This window comes from Salvia miltiorrhiza, chromosome 4 (assembly GCF_028751815.1).
Source record: "Salvia miltiorrhiza cultivar Shanhuang (shh) chromosome 4, IMPLAD_Smil_shh, whole genome shotgun sequence".
In the NCBI taxonomy this organism is placed as follows: domain Eukaryota; kingdom Viridiplantae; phylum Streptophyta; class Magnoliopsida; order Lamiales; family Lamiaceae; genus Salvia; species Salvia miltiorrhiza.
This window is the reverse complement of record NC_080390.1, coordinates 12,700,795-12,720,861: the sequence shown is the minus strand read 5'-3', so window position 1 is coordinate 12,720,861 and position 20,067 is coordinate 12,700,795. Positions and strand designations below refer to the sequence as shown.

The 20,067-nt window shown below is 36.0% G+C and overlaps 1 protein-coding gene across 1 annotated transcript; it reads right to left on the bottom strand.

Moving 5' to 3' along the window:
• Positions 1 to 6,185: 6,185 nt before the first annotated feature.
• LOC131023018 (uncharacterized) lies at positions 6,186 to 8,635 on the bottom strand. The gene is made up of 2 exons (XM_057952555.1): positions 6,597 to 8,635; positions 6,186 to 6,525 (listed from the first exon to the last, which is right to left on the bottom strand). Exons 1-2 carry the CDS (start codon positions 8,633 to 8,635, stop codon positions 6,186 to 6,188), a joined length of 2,379 nt encoding a protein of 792 aa, XP_057808538.1.
• Between the last annotated feature and the right edge of the window lie 11,432 nt (positions 8,636 to 20,067).

Genomic DNA, 20,067 nt, shown 5'->3' with positions numbered 1-20,067 from the left:
TTGCTAACTTACGTCATTATTTGTAACCCTAAATGCCTTAAGTTCGAAAAAATAAAGACAGGTTTTCATGTTATTAAACATCTATAAGAAAGTTGAAAAAAAATTAAATCAAGCGTATTATGAAACAAGTATTTTTTTTTAAGCTAATACAACAATTACCCGCCGGTTAATCGTAGCCGTTAGCAGTAGCCGGCCGGAAATGGATACTGGCGGCTAATTTAACCGGCTAGGATTAACAGGCGGGTAAATACTTCATTAGCTTTATAAAATATTCTAGTTTCATAATACTCTTGATTTTAAATTTTTAAACAGACCTAATTTTTTTTATTATTATAAACTTAAAGGGGGATTGGACAATTCACGGGTATAATAGCTTTCTAGGGTGGGAATCTAGTTGCAGTAAATTCACGAGAAGGAGATTGACAATATAAACTCAATAAGTCTAAATTTATTTAGTTTATTTGATTGTATATTAATTAATATTGTAACACATAAAATAATAGTAAATGGTGCATAAAAAAATTACAAAATCATCTATTATGAATCAGTGACACATAATACACCTTACCAAGTGGGTACCCGCCAGAAATATGTAGCCGGCTGCCGTAGCCGTGGGTAAGAAACTACTCACGGCTACAGCGTACGGCTACTCAGTACTGGCGGGTAAGCTATTAAATATTTTTAAAATAATATTTCATATCATTTTATATAATATTCGTATTTTTTACCCTTAATTTACTACTATTTCTTCTATTTATACACGAAAACCTATTTTTTTTTTAAATTATAAGCTTAAAGGGTGATTGGACAATTCATACGGCTACAATGCAGCTTTATAGGGTGGGAATCTCTTTGCAGTAAATTCACGAGAAGGAGATTGACAAAATAAACTCAATAAGTCTAAATTTATTTAGTTTATTTGATTGTATATGAATTAATATTGTAACACATAAAATAATAGCAAATGGTGCATAAAAAAATTAAAAAATCATATATTATGAATCAGTGAAACATAATACACCTTAAAAAGTGGGTACCCGCCAGAAATATGTAGCCGGCTGCAGTAGCCGTGGATAAGAAAATACTCACGGCTAAAGCGTAAGGATACTCAGTACTGGCGGGTAAGCTATTAAATGTTTTTAAAATAATTTTTCATATCATTTTATATAATAGTCGTATTTTTTACCCTTAATTTACTACTATTTATTCTATTTATACACGAAAACCTATTTTTTTTTAAAAATTATAAGCTTAAAGGGTGATTGGACAATTCATACGGCTATACAGATAGGCGAGAATATTGGAAGCTTTATTGGGGGGATATACACGGCAATTTAAAGGCTTGTTTGACCAAGAAACCCATTTACATGTATAAGAATTGAGTAGAAGTTTTAACCTAGCCGCACGGGTAAAGTTTATTTTTTGAGAGAGAGTGAGAGAGAGAGGCAGCCGAGAAAGAGAGAGACAGAGGAGAAAGAGCATCGGCTACTCATTTTTAAGAGAGAGGAGAGCATTCCAAACCCAAGGTAAATTGGAATGAATTTTTGTTTTTTGCTTGGTTTTCTTGTTTGTCCATGTTTGAATGAGAATCATTTTTTTTGAACTTGAAGGAGAGCATCCACGATTTTTTCAACATCCGAAGGCATAGACCATGGCTTCTTCTTCAAATCAAGTAAGTATCCTATTTCGTTGATTTTAAATTCGTGAATAAGGATGTTATTTTCCACAAGTAGAAGCATGTTATTTTCGTGAATGTTTTTGGACCGGATTGTTTAATTCGAATTACTTGTGTTCGTGAATTAATTATGTTGGGACGAAAATTACATTGTTTAATTATTGGGACGGAATTTACTTATGTTGGGACGAAAATAATTAATTATTGGTTGTATATTCATTTTGGTTGTAGTCATTATGTTTAATTATTTTGTTGGGACGTGAAATACTTATGTTATTTTGTTGTAGTCATTTTGGTTGAATTAGTTATGTTATTTGTGAATTACTTAGTATATAATTTGATTTAGTTTAATTTTAAAATCATTTCAATTATTTAAATAAGCTGAGATGCCAAAGAATTGAATTGGGTAGTGCATAATTATTAAAGTAACGCGAAGATCCTCTACATGTACATAATTATTTTCGTGAATTATTTGATTTAATAATAATTCTATTTGGTTGAATTAGTTATGTTATTATTAAATTGATAATTATTTGATTTAATTAATTATATGTTGGCTTTTTAATTGATAAATTTTTGGTATTGAATAGATCGGTTATCGGAGGCCCGACACAATAAATCGCCCCGGGACGCAGATCAGTTCTTACTACAAGACCAGTTATTTGTCCCTGGTACCCGAGCGACTGAGGGAAATTGGGGGCCACGCACTGGAGAATACGTTCAGGCAGGGTTGCTTTGGACATTTGTTGGATTGGGAGCCGGGCTACAGGTGCAACATGGCATTGCATCATATTGTCTCTCGTCATCTGCTGGATAGTGACGATGTGATGTGGTTCTACATCAATGGCCAGAAGGTTTGCCTTGATCACGCCGCTTTCGCTCTTGTGACCGGATTGTCATTTGGGCAACATAGTTTCGATCCAACAGCCCGCCACAATTTGAATAGTAATGTAGCATACAGACGAGTTTGTGGCGGGCGGCGCTTGTCAGTTAGGGAGTTGGCAAGCATTTTTTTTTAGCAGTGGACGGAGATTGACGACCCCGACGGCTCGATAGCACTGCGTGTGGCCCACCTGTTGGTGCTACACGCATTTATTTTGGGCGTGGACACGCCACGACCCGTGGAGATCTGGACGTGGGCTTTGGCGGAGGACTTGTCGGAGTTCTCCACATTTCCTTGGGGTGCAGCGGCATATAATCGCTTGAACTTCAGGATGAAGAAGATGTCGGTAGAATGGAAGTACCACTTCTATGGGCCTTCTTGGGCTCTATATACTTGGGGTCTTGAGGTTATTCCCGCCTTGGGCAGCCACATCGCTCTACATAATGCCGGGATATTACCTAGATTCAAGAGGTGGACCTTCTTGAGTCACAACATTGCAGACTTGCAGCCCCTATTTGAGTCACCGGTAATAATTTAAGTGTTTATTAGTTAATTATATTTGATGTTATGAATATTAATCATCATGTACATATATTTTTTATTGCAGGAGACCGGGCTTTATGAGTTGCAGCCCGAACAGCAGGAGCTGGAGACGCATTGGTGGCTATCGGTCGCGAATGAAGGAGATGTCCAGTTTCCAGGTCCGGGCGTCTTCGGCCAGAGGAATCCTCGACCGGATACTGGGGGTGGGGACCGCTCTGACGCATCTATTCAGATGGAACCCCGACGTCGCAGTTCGAGGCGCAGAGACCAGGGAAAGCGGCAGAGACCACAGGTGGTTTCGTCCTCGTCGAGCAGTGGCCAGCGGGATCAGAGTGGCGGCGGCGATCGCCCCGTGACTTCCGGCCGGAGGTCCCAGAGTCAAAGGAGGCCCAGATACGGGGGAGAGAGCAGTGCTGCTCATGGGCCTTCTGGTTTGAGCGAGCAGGAGTGGCAGCGCATGGAACAGATGGTGCGCGAGAGTGAGGGCCGGGTGGCGAGGCGTGTGGAGGAGGGCCTATTCACGAGGCTGAAGAATTGGGCCGAGGAGACCTTTGGGTGTATGCGTTGCCGATGCTCGCATAGCACCGATGTACGTCAGCCCATGCCTGCTCCAAGACCTCAATCGTACAGGCGACGTGAGCCCGAGCCCGAGACGGAGCCCGAGACGGAGCCCGAGCACGAGGATGCGCCATCGCAGCAGAGGTCCCCTGCACACCAGTCGCCTGCTAGGGACGCGGGTCACTCTGCCAGTGATGATTATCAAACCCCACCGGGCCCGCATACTGGTTTTGGTGTGCCCACGACTTTTGGGGCTGGCGGACACTTGACCCCATATCTGGGGCCACGCTACTCGTACACTGAGCAGCCCTCGAGCTCAGCACACCCATTCGAGCCGCCTCGTTCTTCGCTGCCGGTTCTTCTCGAGGCTGGTTATTCTCAGGGAGATATGGAGCGTTTCTGGCAGCAGTTTACTGGGGTAAAAGCTCAGTATTTGTTTTAAATTTAACTTCTAATTGAAATTACGTGTCATTGTTAAACTGTTTATATGTTTAACTTTTGTTGTTTTAATGTAAATATAGGGAGCTTCTGCTTCTGGGGCAACACCTGTCCTTCCCGTCAGTGTTTGTCCACCACCACCACCAGAGGGCGCGCAACTGCGCCGAAGCCACCGTGAGCGGCAGCTTTCGGCTGCGCTGAGATCCCCATACGTTCACAGCCGCGAGCCGAAACCTGTCGACAAGAAGTATATTGAGGGATTTACTCGTATGGTGGAGGGTATCCGTAATGGGAGCTACAGGAAGTTGGTGGTGACAGAGAGTGGGCACCCGATGAAGAGGACGTTTTGGCAAACTCTCATGAGCAGGACTAAAGACCTCGAGCCACAGGTATCTAATATTTTTGATGCATTTGTTACATGTAGTATTATTGTTTACTTAATATTAACATTAAAGTATGTGCAGCATGTAGATGCGTACATGATGACGCTGAGGCATAGGCTGGTGACCGGTACAGACCTGCTTCAGGACATCGATCACAGGACGCATATCATATTGGATACGGAATTCTTCGTAAGCATTAACATATTTTGCGTTTATAATAAAATATTGTTGAAATAATGTTTTTCTTCTTTGCAGGCTTTTTTGGATAGAGAATACAAGGAGCTGATGGAGAATGCGCGCCGTATGTTTAACTCTCGTGCAGAGCAGCGGCTTATAAGCTCTGAGGCTCCGGTGTTGTCGTGGAAGCCGGCTGCCAAGCTGATGTATTCAGTGTATGGCAAGGGTACCTCATCGACTCAGGGAGATTGGTTGGATGCCATTGCGGTACACAATTACACCTACATCATAAATAATTTTGATGGAAAATAAAAAGGATTGTTGATCAAGTATTTCTTCCTGTACAGGTCATTGTTCCTGTATTTGTCGAGGGGCGTATCGTTATCTGTAGCATTGATATGCTCACGGGTAAATGTCGCGTATTCGATCCAAACTTGTATCGGATTGGGGCACAGTCACGCCACGACATGCTGCGCGCTCTGTGTCCTTTGGGCCGTCTTTTCTACCGGGTCCTTGAGGTGTTCCTTTGGTTCGAGAGAACACGCATTGTGGAGAACCCGAATCAGAATCTCCAATGGCGTCAGCTGCAGATCGAGTATGCTGATCCTGCCGAGCAGTTTGCACAGAGCGACCGAGTTAGCTCTGGTGTTTTCGCGTGCATGACCGTGGAGCGTTTGATCGCAGACTCGCCGAGCCTGGAGTGGGGCAATAATAATTTTCATCTGTATAGGGACAAGATAGGCAGTGCCATCTACGAGTTTTGCTCATCCCCTGATGTACTTTGAACTTGTATTCTATGTACATTATGACTATTTACCAACATTTTTACCCCGACATGTTAGTATCTTCTTATCTATATTTACTTCCATGATGACTTGTGATACATATAAAACTGTAAGATAAGATGAATAAACTGATTACCCGCCACAAAAGTGTAGCCGTGAGGATTAGCCGCCACGGAATACACTACTAGCGGCTACCACTTTTTTTACACTTTTGTGGCGGCTAATTAGTTTATTTGGATTTAATGACATTTTTAATGCATAACCACATAATTTCAAGCTCTGTAATGGTATATTATAAATTTATTAGTACAAGTTGTGCATTTTCCCAAATTCTCATTTATAATTTCAACTCATAATTGTAGTGACATGTAAATGGTGGTCATTGTTAAGTAAGTATGATTTATTGTTTGAATTTGTCAAATATTAGAATTGAATATCCTTAACAACGTCCATCAAACCCAAATAGAAGGATTAGCCGCCATAAAAGTGTAGCCGTGAGGATTAGCCGCGTATTATTTTACTACTCGCGGCTAATCCTCACGGATATACTCTTGTGGCGGCTAATCCTTCTATTTTGGTTTGATGGACGTTGTTAAGGATATTCAATTCTAATATTTGACAAATTCAAACAATAAATCATACTTACTTGACAATCAAAATTATGTAGTAATTCATTTCTATTTATAAATTGCATTTATAATTAAAGAATATAGCAAGTCTATTCAATTTAAACATAAATACGACTACGCATCGGTGGCCGTACCCTTGCACGATCGACGTGTGTGACCAGACCCGCCACAGAGACCACACGTTTTGGGTGCTCGTTTCTTGCTACTAGTTGATGCCTCCGCTGTTGATGTGTTTTGAGTCGGCCTTTCACCTGCGGATCGAACTCGAGTTTCCTTTGGACGACCAGCTTGTCGCCGAGAGAGATTTGGTAAAACAAGCTGAGATGCAGTGTGGAAAGGAATATTCCAATTTTCTATGGGAGGCAAGTGGTTAACGTCGCCAGAGTATGTGTCAACTAGTGAACTGTTCCAGTAGTAAGAGTGCACGTAATCCTCCACTGACTCGTTCGCCTCACTGCAAAACATACGATTATACTTTTTGTTATTTAATAATGGTAATTGAGGTCATGAGTAGAAATGACATACGTAATGGCTGCAATCGCATGAGAACACGGCATCTGGTCCTCGTTGAATTCGTTGCATTCACAGCTCTGCTTTTGAAGGTCAACCATATAATGGCGACCACTAGCACGAACCCTGTATTTTCTCTCGGTGGTCCTCTTGGCTGTGTAACGACGACTTTTTACAAGTTCTGCACTGAGCTTCTGTTTTGCCTCCGGAGTCAGATTTTCATCGCTCTCTTGTGCGGCCGCAAGCCTGTCGTTGAACCACTGCTCGACAACTAATCTGACTGCCTCCAACATCGAGCAGATTGGAAGACGCCTGGCCCACAGCAAACGTGCATTAAAACTCTCGGCGGCATTGGATGTAAGGAAACTGTAACGGGACACAGGACATTGTGATCGTGCCCACTTCTCCGGGCCTACGCGCAACAACTTCTCGTACGCCTTTGGCTTCAGAGCAGCCATGGCTGACATTGCACGCGTGTAATCTGATTGCTCGTAGGCGTATGCAGCTTGGCGGAAAAGCTCAGCAACACCGGGCCCGTAACCCTTCATCTTGTTCAACAAGTGGTAGTAGCAAATACCGTGAGTAGCATTTGGAAACTCGCTCTTCACAGCATTAGCGATGGAGACATGCGCATCAGATACAATAAGTAAGTTATCGGGCTCGCCGCAAGCACCTCTCAGATGTGACATAAACCACTTCCACGACTCATCATTCTCGATCGGACCGACACCGATCGCCAAGGGAAAAACTGCCTCGTTTCCGTCTTTTGTCACGGCGACAAACAAAATGCCACTATTTTTGCCCTTCAGGTGTGTGCCGTCAACCACAATCACTGGTCGAAGGTGAAAGTAGAAAGGTGAGATGGAAGCCCACAGAGCAACAAACAAATGTTTGAACCGGCAGTCTACATCTACATCCAAATCATATAAGGTGCCAGGATTCGCTTCCTTCAGGGCATACAGATATCTTGGGAGCAGGAGGAACGAATCATCAACTCGACCGTATATCATATCCATCCCGAGATTTCTTGCACGCAGCGCGACATCATATTTGATTTTGATGCCGAAATCGCGTAATAACTCAGCCATGATGGATTTCGGCTTAATGACCTCTCCATCATCGCGTATTCTGTTTGCCACAAACGCTGCCACCACCTTCGAGTGCGCCTTGATTTTTTTAGCTGTGCGCAAGTCCCCTTCGCATGAATGCTCTTTCAACTTATGCACTCTCCACATCCCTCGGCCGTGACTAGACGCACGAAGATCGAAATTGCAGTTGTCAGAGTGCTTGCACGAGAAATAGACTCGTCCCGGATCTGAGCGGACAACTTTTGTCTCAGCGCCTCGCTTCATGTTCCACAAACCAACAGCAATGATCAGGTCGTCTTTGCTGTTGTAAAAAGAATTCTTCTGCAGATCATCAACTCTAGAAGGGTCACTCTCGCGAGCAACCAGCGAAGCCGAGGCGTCCACTGGAATCAAGGGAACTAACCAATTAGTTAGATCACCGGTCTCGGCTGGCCCATGTCCGTCATGTGTTGTACTTTGTCGGATCCAACCTGCTCGCTCGGTCTTCGTGAAATCGATTAGATCGTCGTCTAATAAATCCTCAGAGGCATCAGAAGCAGTGCCCACCTCGAGCGCAGGGTCAAATTCTTCATCATCAGAATCATCATCGTCTCCTGATGCAACCGAGCCTTCAGCTTCGTGCTCAGGTTCATCATCTGTCCGCACATCGTTCAATCTCCCACATACTTCATTAAGCCTTTCGGTTTGATTCCATGCAGATTCGTCTAGCGGTTGTCCATCCCATGTAAAATATTGTCGTGGAGGCGAGCTCTGGACACCATGAAACGACGTATGATGATAATACGGCGTCTCATACTGACTGCATTGTGCTTCACCTACGTGTCCCGAAGGTTCAGCAAAATTAAAAGTAGGCCAGCGGGCTTCTTCTACAATCGGACCGTTGTAGTGCTCAACGTACACCATGGGATAGTCGGCAGTTGCCAACAAGGCTTCCACGTCATCGTCTGTGGCCAAGCCACATTTCATCTCCCTACCAAATAGATTGGTCGCCAAATAATACAATTGGTAGCTCGAGCTCAACGAATGCGTCCTCATAATATTGTTGACGCTGCACATCAGGCTCTCAATAGTTTCGTTGACGAGGGGAAGGACCTCTGTAGCCCCACCAACATAGTGTATACCATCGACGAGTCCGTTGTATCTCACATATATGTATCTAACGAATTCCATCTATAAAAACACATAAAATGTAGTATTAAAATATGCATAAACACTTTCAAAATTCTCATAAATATAACATAAAACATTCAAACTATTAATTACACAAACAATATATGAGAAAATCACCTCTTCAAGTAGAATTTGAACACCAATTGCACCAACTATCGCACAAACCACTTCTCAAATCTTTGAGGGTTTCAATTTCTCAATTTTTTAACTGAATGCTCTTTCTACGAGTATTTGGATTTATGTTTTCTCATTCACAAATGTAGCCATTATAGACTAATATTAGATTTCTTTGTACAAATTCACGTGAAATGTATTGTTCATTCATTCAGTACACTTCAATCTATTATTCAATGTGCAATCAAATGCATGCAGAAAGTGAGCATTAAAGCCTCATTACAATCCAAATTTGTGCAGTCACCTTATCTCTTATTTCATGTGGACATGTACTTTTTTGACTAAAACATTAACAAATAAATAGAAATACACAAAAAGGGATACATATGTTACTTTCAAACATTCATAACAAGGTAAAAAATTTTACAACCATATGTATTACTTCAAAATGATTTTTTGCTCCCAAAACAAATATTAGCCGCCACAAAATCGTAGCCGGATTCACTAGCCGTGTGTGAAAATTTTCACACGGCTAGTACGACCGGCTTTGCATTTCTGGCGGCTAATTGTTTTTTTAGAGCTCAAATATTTTTTTGGTTACATTTCATGAGTTTCAAGTGTTTTATTCAAAAATAACCTATTATTTTATGTGTTTACTGTATTATTTTGTGTTCAATCAAATCATGCATAAAGTGAGTATTATTACCCCACTATAATCCAATTTTTTGCAGATTCAGTATCTCTCATATTTGACATCAATGTATACTTCTTGTAATATAAAAAAAATAAAATTAAAAATTTAAATAAAAACTCTAAATTAAGGTATTCGTGTTATAATATAATATTACTAAGAGGGCTCAAAAATTCACTATTATGTATATTATGCAACAAAAAAATATTATGAAACAAATGGAGTAATTAGCCGCCGGAAGTTCATAGCCGTTGACCAGTAGCCGTGTATAGTTTGGACCGCCGGCTACTGTTCACGGCTATGAATTTCCGGCGGCTAATTGTTTTTTTAGAGCTAAAATATTTTTGTATTTACATTTCAGGAGTTTCAAGTGTTTTCTTCAAAAATAGCCTATTATTTTATGTGTTTACTGTATTATTTTGTGTTCAATCAAATCATGCATAAAGTGAGTATTTTTACCCCACTATAATCCAATTTTTTGCAGATTCAGTATCTCTCATATTTGACATCAATGTATACTTCTTGTAATATAAAAAAAAATAAAATTAAAAATTTAAATAAAAACTCTAAATTAAGGTATTCGTGTTATAATATAATATTACTAAGAGGGCTCAAAAATTCACTATTATGTATATTATGCAACAAAAAAATATTATGAAACAAATGGAGTAATTAGCCGCCGGAAGTTCATAGCCGCTGACCAGTAGCCGTGTATAGTTTGGACCGCCGGCTACTGTTCACGGCTATGAATTTCCGGCGGCTAATTGTTTCATTGGTTTCTGAATATTTTTTTGTTGCATAATATACATAATAGTGAAATTTTTAGTCCTCTTACTAATGTTTTTATAATGCAAACGTAAGCTAATTTTTTTATAAATTTTCAAACATACAGTATACATTAGATATTTAAAGTGACGTGAGTTGGGCAATTATTGTCTCTTCATCACATTTTTAACTTGTGAAATTGACGTGAGTTAGACATTTTACAAAAACCGAAGCATGTCAGGTCTGCTTTTCCAAAAAACCAAGCATGTCGGCTTTGACTTTTTGGACTTTGGCTTGGGTGGGTACTTTTGTAAGACAAGTTATAAAAGTGGGTACTTTCGCCTATTCACAGTTTATATTTTATACAGAAAAACTAATTTGACTTTTCTTCACTCCTTGATTTTTATTTTATAAAAATTAATCTGCTCGAGCTCGACAAGAAACAAACTTGCAACAGCTTTTGCTGACTTAGGTTGATAAAACAGTTCATTTTCAACAATTCATTGACATTATATAACATTTAATTTCTTTGCATGCTGTCTATTAAAGGAGAAGCCAAAACCAAACGAAATTTCCTTCCACTAACTTCTAAAATAAATTAAATAATACGTAAAAAATTCTTACATTCAATAAATGAACCGATCCATATGTCAACCTTATCATTTGGCGTAAATAGATTGATTGATTGTATAATTCCAATAATAAAATCGTGCCTAAATGAGTTAAGTGTGTCAATTTACTTATTTACTCATTCAAATACACTGGCAGTAATTAAAGATTGTTTTTCAAAAATATAATACTACTATCAATTATACTATTACGTCTCCACCAACCCACCAACTATTACTACTAACTCCACTGCTGAAGAAAAAAAAAAGAAACAAAACTCCACTTAATTAATATATATATATAGGGCTGGAATTTAAAGTACTCACTTTGATTACTTATCTTACAAAATTGCCCACCCATATAAGATGTCTTATAAAACTACCACTTTGCAATTGATGGTGATAGGTTTGCATAGTTTTCCGTAAAAGTTCTTACACTTTTCTTACACAAGTACAATTGTGTAAGATAATGTGTAAGGGAGGTAGTTAAATATAACTCTAAATCTGAGGAAATGGCATTATTTGCGGGAGAGTCCATCCTGCATGTAATGTAATACATGAGGACCGTTGTGATGCTGCCATGTGTAAAGTTGTTTAGAATGTATTTTTACTTTTATTTTAATGCTCTAAATTTATTTACCACAGTCAACTTAACAACTATGGTAGGTCACGATTTTCAAGAATTGCCTTCTTTCTATTTTATTGCTTTTTTTTTTTTTTTCAGATTTTGCTAATAATTTAATTTTTAATTTTTCAATTTACTTTGACAATATATTTTGAAATTATATATTTATACTATTTTGAGTTTCTGTTAGAAAAAAATTTTATTTATTAGGAAATGTTGTAATTTTTTTAACTATGCTTAATTAAGCACATGTAAATATAGTTGTGTAATAATAACATAAATAATTAAATGTGTGTATAAACATTATGATAAAATATTACTACTTTTTTTTTGGATATTTGAGGCTATTAAATATTACAACCATGGAGTCTCAAAATGATTGTCACTCAATTTTTTGGAGGGACTTTTTTCGTGTGGGGGGTAAGTTAAAAATTACTACTAATTAAAATTTTTAATATTTTTAGGGGGCAAGTGAATTTTTTTTATGTCATATTAATACTTTATTATGGATCCATTCCTCAAACATACATATATAATGAGTTTGTGTTCCTAAACTCTTTGCAAAAAAATTACCGAAAATACTCATTATTGAGATAAAATACTAATAATAATAGTGAAAAATATTTTTGGATAATTTATTAATAAAAAATATAAGTGAAGAATATTAATGGTATGATATATAAAGATAATATATCAATTGAAAATATTGACGAAAAATATTTTTGCATAATATATTAATAAAAATATTAGTGGAAAATATTAATGGTAGAAAATATTAAGACAATATATTAATACAAAATATTTTCAAATAATATTTTAACAAAAATAGTAAAAAATATTAATGGTATTATATATTAAGAAAATATATTAATAAAGAATGATAGTGGAAAATATTTTCAGATAATATCCTAATAAAAAAAATAGTGAAAAATATTAATGGTATCACTAATAGTGTTGATCGTTCTTATGTTAAATTATGATTGTCATATTATAATTCTCAAATTCAAGTATGATTAATTGAAATTCAATTGGGGATTTTAAAATTCAAGTTTGATTAGTGAAAATTCAATTGGGGATTCTCAAATTCAAGTATGATTAGTGGAAATTGAATTGGGGATTCTCAAATTCAAGTATGATTAGAAGAATTTCAATTGAGGATTCTCAAATTCAAGTATGATTAGTTGAAATTTAATTGGGGATTCTCAAATTCAAGTATGGTTAGTGGAAATTGAATTGGGGATTCTCAAATTCAAGTATGATTAGTGGAAATTCAATTGGGGATTCTCAAATTCAAGTATGATTAGTTGAAATTCAATTGGCAATTCTCAAATTCGAGAATGATTAGAAGAATTTCAATTGAGGATTCTCAAATTCAAGTATGATTAGTAGAAATTCAATTGGAGATTCTCAAATTCAAGTATGGTTAGTGAAAATTCTATTGGGGATTCTCAAAATCAAGTATGATTAGTGGAAATTCAATTGGAGATTCTCAAATTCAAGTATGATTAGTTGGAAATTGAATTGAGGATTCTCAAATTCAAGTATGATTAGAAGAATTTCAATTGGAGATTCTCAAATTCAAGTATGATTAGTTGGAATTCAATTGGGGATTCTCAAATTCAAGTATGGTTAGTGGAAATTCAATTGGGGATTCTCAAAATCAAGTATGATTAGTGGAAATTCAATTGGGGATTCTCAAATTCGATAATGATTAGAAAATTTTCAATTGGAGATTCTCAAATTCAAGTATGATTAGTAGAAATTCAATTGGGGATTCTCAAATTCAAGTATGGTTAGTGGAAATTCAATTGGGGATTCTCAAATTCAAGTATGATTAGTGTTAATATGCTCGAAAATCATGTGTCCGTGATTGGGCGTATTTATACGCCTTTATTTGGGGGATTTTAGTATGTTTTCAATGCTTAATTCATGTTAAATATCATCTTTTGGATATGAATTATGGTCTTATGTGAATTTTGATGGTATTTGATAGGTTTTGAAGAAAATACTTGGTTTTCAGAAGAATTTTAAAGCTTGAAGTGGTAGAGAATGATGGTTGCTATCTGAACTGCATGGATTGAAGAGGCTCATTGGGCGAGATTTAGTGCGCTGCATGCCACTTTGATTTTGTTAGCTTATTGCTAAATGGGCCATGCGCCACTTATTGTTTCTTTATTTTGTTAGTTTGGGCCCACTATGCATGTTAGATTAGTTTTGCTTTTAGTTAATTTCCTTGGCCTTTCACGCCACTTTAGCAGATTAGGTTAGTTTTGTTATTAATAAGTGGGTCTGCGCCACTTTAATTGATTAGAATTAGGTTTAGGTTTTTTCAACTTATATATATATATATTAGTATTGGTTAAGTTTGAGGGAGAGACATATCATACATTCCAGACGGCAACTTTGGAGGCAGATTGTGGATGCAATTTTGGAGTTCTCAATTCAAGTTTTATTCCTTCATCTTTCCTTTGCAATTAATTATTTATTTTGTTTGATTTATTTTGATTATGAGTTCTAGTTAATTTAGTTTATTCCGGCATTGATTAGGGAAGCACTAGCAAAATTATTCTGTGAGATCTAATTGTTCTTATACTTTATTTTATGCTTGCATCTGCGATTCTTCATGTTTAATGATATTAATTGTTTTAATCCATTAGATAGTTGCAAATATTTATTGGGTTAGAATTAATTATATAGCCAATTGAACCGGCCATCCGTAATTGTGGTTTAAGTTTGATTAGTGGTCAAGGGAAAAGCAGTCTTAATTCAATAATCCTGCGTCAGAGTTTATTGGTTTTGAATCGGGTTTCTCTAAATATTAATGATGTCGGCTCATTAAACCTATAGAGCGTCTCTTACGGTTGTCAGTCGATTAGGGTAGTAATTAGTGAAGCGTCTTCCTGATTATCGAATAATTAAGGAGAAATAAGATCACGTCAGAAGCGTCTTCGGTGGTTATAACTGGTTTGTTTGCATAATTTAAAGTTATTTTTGCATCGATGATCGGAATAATTAAGCTAGGGTGGACTTAATTGATTGCTGGAATTCTTTTATTAATTGTTGGAATTTTTATTCATCTTTTAGCTATTGGAAAAATTGGTTTATTTGGGTTTTATTTATTTAATTTTAAATTTAGTATTTCCTCAATATTTTCCCCATAAATCTCGTTTTTGGAGTTTCTTTACAAATTGGATTTTAGGAGAATTCTCGCCGATCCCTTGGGAGACGATTTTGCTTGCTGCTGTCTGCGCAGTGTGGGCATACCGGCTGACTGCCGGATATTTTTGGTGTAAAACGACGCACCAGTCCGCCCGGACAAGTGTCCTTGAAAATGTGTCCGGCCGTGTGTCATTACATATTATGTAATACACGACCGGACACATTTCCTCGGAAACTTCCCTGGATGGACAGATGTTTTTCGAGTGTATTAACATGTTATATGTTGTATTTTTACATTTTATTCCATTTACATCATATATTTATTTATTTATTATTTTTTCTGTAGATGAATGAATATGGGAGATAGTTTGTGGTTAATTATGGAGGTGCCTTCAATGGTTATGAGTACATCGGCGGCTCTTCTAAGAGTTTGCATATTTTCGGAGACACGATGGCCACAACGTTGTACATGATAAATCACCTGATGTTGGAGAATTCATTGAGCACTAATTTGTTGTACATTGAGCACTGATGTGGGAATTCAATTGCTCAAGTATGATTAGTGGAAATTGAATTGGAGATTCTCAAATTCAAGTATGATTAGTTGAAATTCAATTGGGGATTCTCAAATTCGAGTATGATTAGAAGAATTTCAGTTGGGGATTCTCAAATTCAAGTATGATTAGTTGAAATTCAATTGGGGATTCTCAAATTCAAGTATAATTAAAGGAAATTCAATTGTGGATTCTCAAATTCGAGAATGATTAGTTGAAATTCAATTGGGGATTCTAAAATTCAAGTATGATTAGTGGAAATTCAATGGGGGATTCTCAAATTCAAGTATAATTAGTAGAAATTCAATTGGGGATTTTAAAATTCAAGTTTGATTAGTGAAAATTCAATTGGGTATTCTCAAATTCAAGTATGATTAGTTGAAATTCAATTGGGGATTCTAAAATTCAAGTTTGATTAGTGAAAATTCAATTGGGGATTCTCAGATTCAAGTATGATTAGTGGAAATTCAATTGGAGATTCTCAAATTCAAGTATAATTAGTAGAAATTCAATTGGGGATTTTAAATTCAAGTTTGATTAGTGAAAATTCAATTGGGGATTCTCAAATTCAAGTACGATTAGTTGAAATTCAATTGGGAATTCTCAAATTCGAGAATGATTAGAAGAATTTCAATTGAGGATTCTCAAATTCAAGTTTGATTAGTAGAAATTCAATTGGGGATTCTCAAATTCAAGTATGGTTAGTGAAAATTCTATTAAGAATACTCAAAATCAAGTATAATTAGTGGAAATTCAATTGGGGATTCTCAAATTCGAGAATGATTAGTGAAAATTCAATTGGGGATTCCCAAATTCAAGTATAATTAGTAGAAATCTAAGTTGCATAGGTACGAAGGTGCGGATGCGGGGGCGATACGATACGAGTACGGGGATACGGGTTTTTTAAAATTATAGGGTGCGATTCGGCAAGGGTGCGTCTAATTATTAAAATTTTATGATGTATAATGCTTATAAAATATATACAATTTAAATTTTCTTAACTTAATTATATGTAATTTACATTTTATTTTACCCAAAAGTTAAGTATTTTCAATTATACTACAAGTTAATTGAGCAACAATATAACGATTCAAATATTATTAGTCCAATATATAAGTCATAAATAAAAATAAAATTATCAAAATAAACTTGTGTAGGCCTTTCGTGCACGAGATACATGAATTTCGCCTATGAAATTTGCGAATCCGGTTTATTTTTATAAATTGTTTTAAAAGATACGCCACGTGGCTAATCGGGTGCGAATCCGACGAGAATCCGAGAGAATCGCACCATAAAAGAATCTGATTCGCCATACATGCTAATTTTTGAAGAATCCGTGCATCATAGGTAGAAATTCAATTGGGGATTCTCAAATTCAAGTATGATTAGTTGAAATTCAATTGAGGATTCTCAAATTCGAGAATGATTAGAAAATTTTCAATTGGGGATTTTCAAATTCAAGTATGATTAGTGGAAATTCAATTGGAGATTCTCAAATTCAAGTATGATTAGTTGAAATTCAATTGGGAATTCTTAAATTCGAGAATGATTAGAAGAATTTCAATTGAGGATTCTTAAATTCAAGTATGATTAGTAGAAATTCAATTGAGGATTCTCAAATTAAAGTATGGTTAGTGAAAATTCTATTGGGGATTCTCAAAATCAAGTATAATTAGTGGAAATTCAATTGGGGATTCTCAAATTCGAGAATGAGTAGTGAAAATTCAATTGGGGATTCTCAAATTCAAGTATAATTAGTAGAAATTCAATTGAGGATTCTCAAATTCAAGTATGATTAGTTGAAATTCAATTGGGGATCCTCAAATTCGAGAATGATTAAAAAATTTTCAATTGAGGATTCTCAAATTCAAGTATGATTAGTAGAAATTCAATTGAGGATTCTCAAATTCAAGTATGGTTAGTGGAAATTCAATTGGGGATTCTCAAATTCAAGTATGATTAGTTGAAATTCAATTGCGGATTCTAAAATTCAAGTTTGATTAGTGAAAATTCAATTGGGGATTCTCAGATTGAAATATGATTAGTTGAAATTCAATTGGGGATTCTCAAATTCAAGTATGATTAGTGGAAATTGAATTGGGGATTCTCAAATTCAAGTATGATTAGAAGAATTTCAATTGGAGATTCTCAAATTCAAGTATGATTGATAAACATGCATTTTTACCTCTTGGTGTGTCATTTTTGATGCTTAGTTGTGAGGATTTTGTGTGTTTGATGGTCTATTTGAGCTTATATTCGTTTATGGTCAAGAACTTGTTACTTGCTTGTGTTTGAACGAATTTTCAGAAATAATGAAGCAGAATTTGGAAGAATTGACTGCAATACAAGTTGTAGTTCGTCTCGAGAGGAGTTCGTGAGTGCAAACGGATCATAAATCGGAGTTCGGACGAGAGAGAACGAGCCAAAACAAAATCGCTGCGCAAAGCTGTCAGAGCTCGCGCGGTCGGCTCGCGCGGCCACATGACACGGCCGCGCGACGGAGCAGAATTTGCTGGAAGACCGCGCGGTCCAGGTGCGCGGCCGCGCGAGTCGCTGAGTTTTCGCCCAAAAGTCCGTTTTTCAGCCTTTTACGCGATTTTTGGGTATTTTTGAGTCCTACTTGACCTAGGGCATATAAATACTCCCCAAGAACTTATTTCTAAAGACCTTTTATCATCTTTTATCATATTTTTTTACTTTTCCTGAGAGCTGAGAGAGACGGAGAACACCATTGGAGCAAGAACTGAAGATTCTCAATTTGACTACGGTTTTTCATTGTTGAATGTTCATTTATTTTATTGAGAATTATATTCTAGTTCATATGTCTATGTGTGGCTAGAATCCCTTTTTCCCAGGGTTTAGGGAGTAGACATGATTTGAATTTCTAACTGTTTGATTCAATTAATTAAGATTGTTATTCCTTTTTATGTTCTTGTTATAATTGTTTGCTTTATTGATTGGCCACCAATTCAGCATAATCATAGGTTTTAATTTGAGATCGGGAGATGATAATTATTACCTGAACTAAGAACATAGAACACATATATTTAATTCTAAAGGGCATTGATATTTGTGAGGGCGTTAATCCTATGAGCTTTTAGGAGTTGCATGTTAGAAGTGCGATCCGGGGACGGTAGCCTTGCATGTAATCAACGGTTTGTATGCCACGGGAGTGGGTATAGACTAGCTTAGAGATTGCCTTAGGAATCGTCTTATTAATTGAATTGAACATGTTAGTTAGGAGAATCTGTTGAAACCTCTGCCTTGGGAAATCTTGTCTTATCTGTTTCTATGTTTCACAGCTTGATTTGTTTTCTTTCCTGCTGTTTATTTATTTTGTTCTTTACTACAAAAACACTTAATTTCGTTTGTCCAGATAGAGTAGAATAATTTAGGATAGGCATTGATAATAATTAGTCTCTGTGGAATACGACCTTGCTTGCTACTGTACACAATTGCACCCGTACACTTGCGGCATGTTAATAAAATAGCGAACAATGATTAGTTGGAATTCAATTGGGGATTCTCAAATTCAAGTATGGTTAGTGGAAATTCAATTGGGGATTCTCAAAATCAAGTATGATTAGTGGAAATTCAATTGGGGATTCTCAAATTCAAGTATGATTAGTTGAAATTCAATTGGGGATTCTCAAATTCAAGTTTGATTAGAAGAATTTCAATTGGGGATTCTCAAATTCAAGTATGATTAATTGAAATTCAATTGAGGATTCTCAAATTCAGGTATGGTTAGTGAAAATTCAATTGAGGATTCCCAAATTCAAGTATAATTAGTGAAAATTCAATTGTGGATTCTCAAATTCGAGAATCATTAGTTGAAATTCAATTAGGCATTCTAAAATTCAAGTATGATTAGTGGAAATTCAATTGGGTATTCTCAAATTCGAGAATGATTAGTTGAAAATCAATTGGGGATTCTCAAATTCAATTATGGTTAGTGGAAATTCAATTGGGGATTCTTAAATTCAAGTATAATTAGTGGAAATTTAATCGTGGATTCTGAAATTCGAGAATGATTAGTTGAAATTCAATTGGGGATTCTAAAATTCAAGTTTGATTAGTTAAAATTCAATTGTGGATTCTCAGATTCAAGTATGATTAGTGAAATTCAATTGGGGATTCTCAAATTCAAGTATAATGTATCTTAAATAAAAGTTCATTAAAATACCTTTAATTTCATATAAAATATTTAAAAAATAATATTGAAATAAATATGATATTAACATTTAAAGAATAACATACTAATAATAAAATCGTAGGTCGTGATAAAATTTAAGAAATAGTAATAACTTAGTCTAATTGGTTGAAAAAGACATTTAAAAAAATCAGTAAATTATTAAAAAAATTCAAACTGAAAAAAATGTGAAAATAGAAAAAAAGCTAAAAATGGCGAGAATGAGAAAAAAAATAACATTTCAAAAAAATTCAAATTGGAAAAAAGATGCGAAAATAGAAAGAAAATTCAAACTGGAAAAAATGTGAAAATATAAAAAAAGCTAAAAATGGCGAAAATGAGAGAAAAAAATAACATTTCAAAAAAAATTCAATTTGGAAAAAAGATGCGAAAATAGAAAGAAAAAAAAATGGAAAAAAAGCAAGAAATTACAAAAATAAAAACCTTGCTGTTGAGATTGAACACACGACCTTGCTATTGTAATTTGTAAAGACATGCAATCAACCAACTGAGCTACACA